Below are 8,486 nucleotides of genomic sequence, written 5' to 3' on the forward strand. Positions count from 1 at the left end.
TGAGGAAAAAAAATTAACTTAAATGATTTTAGCAAATGGCTGCAATATAACAAAGAGTGAAAAATTTAAGGGGGTCTGAATACTTTCCGTACCCACTGTATATATATATATATATTTTTTTTTTTTTAGAAATAACTACTTCTCAAAGTGAATATATCCTGTTTAAAAGGATGCATAGATATTTAAACAGTAAAACAAGACAATAATTGGTTGCAAAAATATACACATCAGGAAGAGGACCCATGTATCTTGGTTTAGTTGCAATATCAGCGGTCGCATCTATCATCAAGGACACATTTGGTGGGTAAAAATAGCCCAGACTTCTCCAGATGTTCCAGAAGATGTAAGAAGTGAGACCATCTGCCGAATCTGTAGTCAAGAGTTTGTCAATCTGCATGGCCAATACTGCCTCAAATCAATAGAATTAACTCACAATGTAGACACCGCAAATAACTGCATCAATCAGATGGAGATGTTTGAAAAGCTTGCTCATATACATTTACATATGTGTATATAAAAGCTCAGCCAAGTTCAATAGTATGGATTTCTATTTTCAATTTCATTAAGAATTGTATTGTTGGAGGGTAGAAGGGCATCGTTTGTGATATGACAAAACACCTAAAGTGGTTCAATTGCTGCTTGCATAAAGGACTGCACAACTGTGATGAAAAAAATCCTTTTTATTTTGAAAAGCTATTGTGATTTGAACAGGGATATGAAAACCATTCAAAATCCCATATTGCCGCAGTCTAGTTATCAAAGCAAAAAGAACAAAAAGGCATAGCAGATGATGTTCAACAAGGTGTGTGAGAACTGCAAGCTAACAAGTGATGCCTTTCGACTCATAATTAAGTCATGTTTTGAGTCCACTTTAGTGTTATATCGATTGCAACAGCAGCTTCAGTGTGCAATCCTGAAGATGGAATGCTGAAGACAAATGCTGAAAATACAGTTCCTCTCTAATTATGCACAAACTTCCTATGATTGATGTTGTGTGAAATACCAAAACACTGTATTGGTTGAGGGAAAAAAACTCCATATGTACTCTCAGCATGAATCTTATTCCCTGCAATGTACATGTATAAACAAATAAACACTGCAGAGACAGACATGTGCACTTAGGAACAAATATGTAGCTGTACAGGTCTGTGATACTTGTTAAAGACAAAAAAAAAGTGGAAGTTATTTCATCACTCTTTTACATTTTCTGAATACAGTGACCAAAAAAAGTGTTTTCTGGTAATTCAAAGGCACCTGTTATATCTACCATGCATTGGATGATACAGATCAAGTCACAACATTGACCCTCATTTTCTTTTTGTTATCGTCTTCCTTTTCCCTTTCCCCTCACTGTGCCCCTTTCATTAGCTGGGGCAGTTTGTTTAGGCAGATTTTATTGGCTCTGGGGCAGATAAACGGCTCTGCCACTTCACAGAGTCCCACAAAGCCTCTTTCTCAGCACAGAAGCTCTTTCATACACAGGTTTCAAACATGGCAAAACTAAAGAGAGAAGATGGTGCTGCTAGGTGGAATTATGAGATGGAGGAAAGGTTTGTGGAGCTGTGGCAACAGTACTCCTGCCTGTATGATGTTTCATCAAGGGACTACCACGACAGAACAAAGAAAGAAAAATGCTGGCGAACTATAGCGGAAGCGCTTCAGCAATGTTTACACTCTTGTTTTCGGAAGTCAGTCGCTAGTTCCGCCTTCTCGATGACATCACGGGCGTCGTTAAAGACGGCACGTGATGAATGGTCGGGAAGCAACGTGTAGTCTGACATGTTTCTTGCCCACGCCACGACAAGATTTTAGGAGTCAAAATCATGTAATCTGACACAGTGACTATCATGACAGAGAGAAAGAAGGTGAAGAGGAAGATATGGAGGAATAGAGTAAAAGCAGCATGGGTGAGCAAGCAAAAGGAATATACAGGGTTCAATACAAGTTAAACTCAACTGACAGCATTTGTGGCATAATGTTGATTACAAAAATTAATTTTGACTTGACCTTGTCATTCTTTCTTCTAGACACTTTCTTGTCTATGTTTGGAATTTTTTTATTTGTAAAGTATTTTTATGATAAATAGTTTAAATAAAATATTAACAATTTAATGACAGAAGTTATGGTTATTATTTGTTAGGTTAACCAAAGGATTAATCCCCTAATCAGAAAATAACTGATAGATTCACCTGTCAAAAAATAATTGTTAGATTAATTGACTAAATCAAAATAATTATTGATAGATTAGAAATTAGTAGCAGCTCTACTATAGAGACAGGACCACAAAACACCAATTCTGATTCCATTACTTCACCTAAAGGTTTTATGGTTTTATTTCCTCTCTGTCTGTTTTTAAAAATATAGCAGAAATAAAACAAACATAATATCATTTGGAATGCGTTTATTCTAATAAAATCTCTAATTCTAAATTCTATTCTGGGTTACAGTGTGGCACTGATATTGAAAGGGAATGGGGCCAATCCTTAAACATTCAAATTGTCAGTTTTTCAAGAACAGCCACATGATGTAAACAATATAATGTCATGGCCTATGAAACCTTACATTAAATTTCACTACATGTCATAAACCTAAGAATGTCTGCAAAAATAATGATTTAAACAGCTTCACAGATAAAATAATACATATTTAACAGAAAAATTAATGCCAGTGTTTTAATACTTTAAGCTTCACATTTCTGCCATAAGGCTAAAAAATTGGCCCACATTAACATCCATTGTAGGTGCCTCACAGTAACCTCCTTTTTTATTTTTCTGATATTCAACATAAGCCACAAATGCTGTCGGTTGAGCTTAACTTGCATTAAACCCGGAATATTCCTCTGAAGCAGGTGACGGTGGCGAGGGAGTTTTCAGGAAGAGAAAGGGACAAGAAGACAGATGACTTTCCTTTTGTCCCAGTATGGAAGCAGTGCTGTCAGCAGCATGCATCCACAGGGCCCAAGCTGAACAAGTAGGTCCATTATAGCTCGAGTTAGCACAGAACTGTCCGGATCGGTTCATTACCTGCTGATGGATCCCCCTCATAATCTGCTTTTATTGGGTTAGCATCAGCACTATGCTCCACAGCAGCATGGGCCCATATTCATTAGAGAGCCATTAAATAATACCATGCATACTCCTCCTCTTTCCCCCCAATCCCTTTAATACTGCCGAGACCGTCTGGGGAAATAAGTCCAGAACGGGAAGAAGAAGGAGATGAAGAGAGGCGGTCAATAAGCAGAGACCGCAATCAGCCCGGAGTGTGAAGGGAGAACCGATCTCCATCTTAATGCAGCCGAAGGTGCAAAGACTCCCATCCTCGCAAAGAAGTAACAGCCTCAGCGTGAGGTCCAAAGGTCTCCGGCTTTCTAGCTGAGAAGTAATAGAAGGCACTGACAGCTAAATGCCCCATAATGCAGTGCAAACGCCCAAGCAGGCCAGGTCACTTGGGGCTGAATGAAGCTTAGATGACTGCAGTGTGAAAAGAGACAGTGAGAAGTATGAGAACTGGCCAATTGCTGGCTGTGGAAGGCTGAAGCTATAATTAGTTACGCTCCGATAACTCATTCACACATTCACACTCATACAGACAGTTCTGTGGCATAGAGAGACCGACAGTTTTCTAAAAAAAAATTAAAATAAATCAAGTTACATTTACCATAGCAGAGCTGAACCTGTGATGTTCATATTCCCTTCGTCTTTTATATATTCCGTTCTTGATATTAAAACCGGTCCACTGAGATCCTTCATTTTGCACATTTTACATGGTTCTGAAACACTTTGATCAAAATAATGAAAAAAGCATGCAAAAAAAAAAATTTGGCAATGGGAAAAGCATGTTTTGAAAACATCAAAACAAAACAAGGAAGTGCAGGACGCTTAATATCCTGGGACATTTATTTTCTGCTTCACACACACAATCATTTAAATGGTGCGAATCAGCAGGGAGGGAACATGACTTGAGCGCGCTGACTGGCGATAAGGCTTTCAATAAGACACATTTATTCCCCATCTACTGCCACAGAAGAACACACAGAACTTTCATTACTGCCACGAGGCAGGAAGACAAGGAGTAGGAAAGAGAGGGAGTTAGACTCTCTTGAGCTTGTTTTAGTAATTGAAGCAAGGAAAGGATGCAATATTGCATTTCTCTCCACCTGGGTTGGAAGCAGGCAACTATTGATTTCTTTTCTTTTCTCTTTATTTTGGCCCAGCGGCCCAGCTGCCCATCAGATGCCTCCATTCTAGGCTTAGAGTCAATGTCACATGATTAGAGTTAAAAGGCATCACTGTGGCAAGTTGTGTCACCAGAAAGTGATCAAACACAGTACCACAGCTGAGAAAAAAGTTTGAGGTCAGTAAAAAAAATTTAAGCATGCATTAGATCAACAGTGATAGCAGTGACAATGTTACAAAAGATTTCTATTTCAAATAAAATGTTCTTTTGAACTTACTTTTCCTGAAAAAAATATAGGCCTATAACAGTTTTCACAAAAAATATTAAAACCGTTTCAACATTGATAATAATAATGCAAATTATACTAGTACCAAATTATTATATTTTTCATTATTATAACTAGGTGTGTAACGGTACACGTACTTGTGCTAAAAATTTTCGGTACAGGATTTTCAGTTCAAAATGTCATCTTTCAAATTATGTAATTTTTTTCACGAAATTCAAACAATAAATGCCGTTATGATGCTCTATGATGTGGTGCGACAGATCGCTGTATAAACGCCTTAAAAGCGCGACCATCCCTTCCTCTTTACTACTAGTTTTAACGCAAAATAAACATGAATGAACATCTCATGCATCAATAATCGTTCAAACAGCATTTCAACCATGAAAAGACGTCAACAAAACAGCTGTAAACAAAATGTAACATAGCATTTAATTTACCTCAGGCAAGTCATCAGTGTCCACAGCTCATTAGTTCGCTAAAGAAATGAAGTGCAGAGAAGAGCATTTTGCGAAATATTAGACTATATACTCATATTTTACTTTACCTGTTAGTGATGTCTTAATTATTTAATGTATGTGTAAATAAATCTGTTATGGAACAAGCTTTGACAGCCACTGCATAAATGAATACATTTCAACAACAAATAGAACTTTTATAAATGTATAATTTTATAATTTAATTTAAAAACTGCATTATGTGCAATTTACATATTTGCATACTTTTTTAAGTTGAATTTTGATTATTATATTTAAAAAATAAATAGTAATTAAATTTTAGTTTGGGCTCTGTTGTTAATTGTAACCTTATAGTAATGTAAAAGGGCTTCCTATTATTCCTATTATTATAACATATTAGAATGATTTCTGAAGGATCATGTGACAAAGACTGGAGTAATGACTTTCAGCTTAAATTCAGCTTTATTATCACAGGAATAAGTACATTTTAAAATTTTACAGACCCCAAACTTTTAAACAGTAGTGTACGTAATAAATTAACTAAACATAACCGCTGATAACTTTAAAGGCTTAATGTAAATAATTTGGAAGAAAACAGCATGACAACTTCTATTGTATTTCACAGAAGAAAGAAACCCATTCAGGTTTGGAATGAAAAGGTGAGTAATGATAAAATTTTAAGCTTTGTTAGTGTTGCTTAACTGTTTACCTTCCAGTCAGCAGAATAAATGGTGAAAGAAGAATAATATGCACAACTCAGAATGGCTTGAGTTGCACCCTCTTGTCAAAGCAGGAACTTGTACTTTTAAACCAGGATGCTGATGAGGAAAATTTATATTAGAGCACTGTTAAAGTAAGCTGTTCTCCACTATAGGACTGGGATAACTGCACTCCTTTGTGAAAACCATTTCTTTTTTCAAATAAGGATATTCTACATTAACAAGGGCAAACACAGATGCCAGGAACAGGAGGTAATTAAATCAATTTGACAGCCATAATCTGCGAACACTAGAGGAAAACTACAATTCATATATGTATTTAGTATAAAACAGTAGCTATCAACTGTTGGGTCGGGACCCAAAAATGCGTCACAGGTCTGTTATAGGGTCACAGAAGAAACAGTGGAGGGCTGAACATGATTTCTTCAAGTACAACATGTTCCTTGAACATCCTTGTCCATCCTGGAAAATAATTCCAATCAACCAATTAGAATTGAACTTTTCAGGAAATGTCAGTTTTAGGGTTACAATCAGGGTTAGGTGCTTCTACACCTTTGTTAATCAGCTATCATTTCCCTCTCATTTTAGGAATAATTTATGGGTAAGGTTAGGTTTAGGGGTGGGGATTGGGTTAAGTCTATATTTTTGGACAGTAATGTTGATCCAGGATAAACAAAAGATGTTGATCCAGGAACATGTCTTACTTGGCAAAATCACGGCGACCTGTTGGGGACATCAAAATTAACCATCCAATCAAACTATGGTACTTCAGTGTAAATGTATTTATCATTTGTAGAACCTGAACAAATGAGGTAGATGCTGCGACATGCCCTCATCCTCAAAAAACATGAACAAACCACACACAGAAAATAAAACTGTTTCATGTTAATAATGGTTTTAAGTTAATTGCCAAGGCAACTATTCAAATTTTCATTAAATTTTTTGAATATTACGTTTTTTATCTAATATTTATATTTGATTTTATTTCAGCTTAATTTCAATAACAATTTGTATTAGCTTTAGTTAACAATAACACTGAGTGAAACCAGTTGAGAATCACTGTTTTAAAACATTAATACACTTTAAACACACACAGAGCCTAAACGAAGTGGTTGTAAATCATTATCTGCTTCTGTATTCATCACAAGTAACAATCCCTCCCTCACACTGTTCTCACTAACCTTCTCATTCCTTTTTCTTCATACACTATCTCTCTCTCGTCCAGACCCCCTCCACACACAAAGCAAAATGCCTTAAACTGATAACGAGTTGTTTTTAATAATTTATTTGCATATGGCAGAGTCGGTGGATGAAGAAGACCTGGAATCTAGTCTTTCTTCAGGCAGTGCCTCAATGTTACAGTGTGGTGCACAACACGCCACTATTTTGCATTTTAGTACTGCATTTTAATTCAATTAACAGTTTTTCTTTCTTTTCTCATCCTTCTTTGACACAGACCAATGATGCTTGTATATTTGCCTGGTTTGTGACTCCTCAGTCAACGGCTGACCACCACTGGTGAAATCTGATTGGCTGTCTCTGCAGGCAGAGGCTTTAATTGGCCGGCTCAGGCAGGCCTGTCAGAGAAAGGCAGAGCTCTGCTTGGGTAGGCTTAAGTAGAGAGAGAAATGTTATTGGACAGGGCAGCCTTGCAGAGTTTGATCGAAAACCTTTCACAGTGTAACCATGTTTCAGTCTCTCCTGATCCAAAGCAATCAGAAAAGGCCAAAAGGAGGCTGTTTGTTTAGATTGCTTAAGCTCCTCAAGCATTATCATGAGGCTAAGACCTGGACGGCACGCTAAGGATGGTCAATTACTATTCCTTGTGGCATTTGGTCAACACAAACATTAAAGAACAGAGAGGAAGTCACAGAAAGTAATTTCCACAAGTAAGAGTGTTTTAATTGGCTGCTGGCTCCTGTCAATCAATTTCCAACACATAAAGCACAGCTGCAACCCACCAAGCTGTGTAATGTGAATTTGAGGCATCAATGATCAGAACAACTGGCCACCAAATCAGGCCTTCCACACATAAGATAGACAATAAACACTAAAGCTGGGTATTTCCAACTGGCTCACAATACGTTATGATTTGATATGCTGCAATGCATTACAAAATCAAAACCGCAACTTTGCTAAATGCATGATCAGCAACCAAATCTGCAAGATCAGTTTCAATCTTGTTCGCACAGACTGCTTCACTTCAGTCCAGTAAAATACCTCAGAGAAATGCCACTTTCAGAGAGTTTGTTTATTTAGATTATGTGCTTCTTCATTCATTAAACTGTAGGAAGTGATATGAATTCACACATGAATAACTAAATAAAATAATTACAGACAGACAGACAGACAGATAGACAGATAGACAGATAGATAGATAGTGTTGATACTCACAATTGCTCCATTGACAGCATTTTTATCGTAGTACTTCTTCCTCTCATACTTGTCCCTGATGAAGAACTCCACAGCTCTGAAACATTGCTCAGGAAAATTGAAAAATTGATGGCTTACAACTAATACAAATCATATTAAACATCACAGCATTTAAACAAACATGGCACATTTTCACTCTTTAACCTGAGTGGTTGTAAGAGACAGAGAAGCTTGATGCTGACTGCTAAATAGCTGACTTTTAAAAATATATATATATCCCATTAAACCTGCTGAGACACAAGGAGCGTGAACTGAAATTATTAGTTCCACCTGGTTCCACGCGCACGTCCAGGAAACTCATGAATATTCACGTATGCTCCGCCCACTGAAACAGAAAATCTCGTAACACCGGTCAGTCTCACTAGGGATGGCCGATACCACTTATTTTGTTTTCGATACGATACCGATATTTTTCAA

At 36.9% G+C, this 8,486-nt stretch overlaps 1 protein-coding gene across 1 annotated transcript in view; it reads right to left on the reverse strand.

Moving 5' to 3' along the window:
- The window catches only part of LOC107718842 (stromal membrane-associated protein 1-like), a gene marked incomplete at its 5' end in the record, with an annotated part of 74,716 nt that extends 66,610 nt beyond the window's left edge, over nucleotides 1-8,106 (reverse strand). Inside the window, one exon of the mRNA XM_016526085.1 lies at nucleotides 8,031-8,106. Within this exon, the coding sequence (XP_016381571.1) occupies nucleotides 8,031-8,106 (76 nt within the window). The remainder of the gene's footprint in view (nucleotides 1-8,030) is intronic.
- Between the last annotated feature and the right edge of the window lie 380 nt (nucleotides 8,107-8,486).

The sequence above is a fragment of the Sinocyclocheilus rhinocerous genome, unplaced genomic scaffold (assembly GCF_001515625.1).
Source record: "Sinocyclocheilus rhinocerous isolate Xijiao unplaced genomic scaffold, SAMN03320098_v1.1 scaffold3288, whole genome shotgun sequence".
Classification (NCBI taxonomy): Eukaryota; Metazoa; Chordata; class Actinopteri; order Cypriniformes; family Cyprinidae; genus Sinocyclocheilus; species Sinocyclocheilus rhinocerous.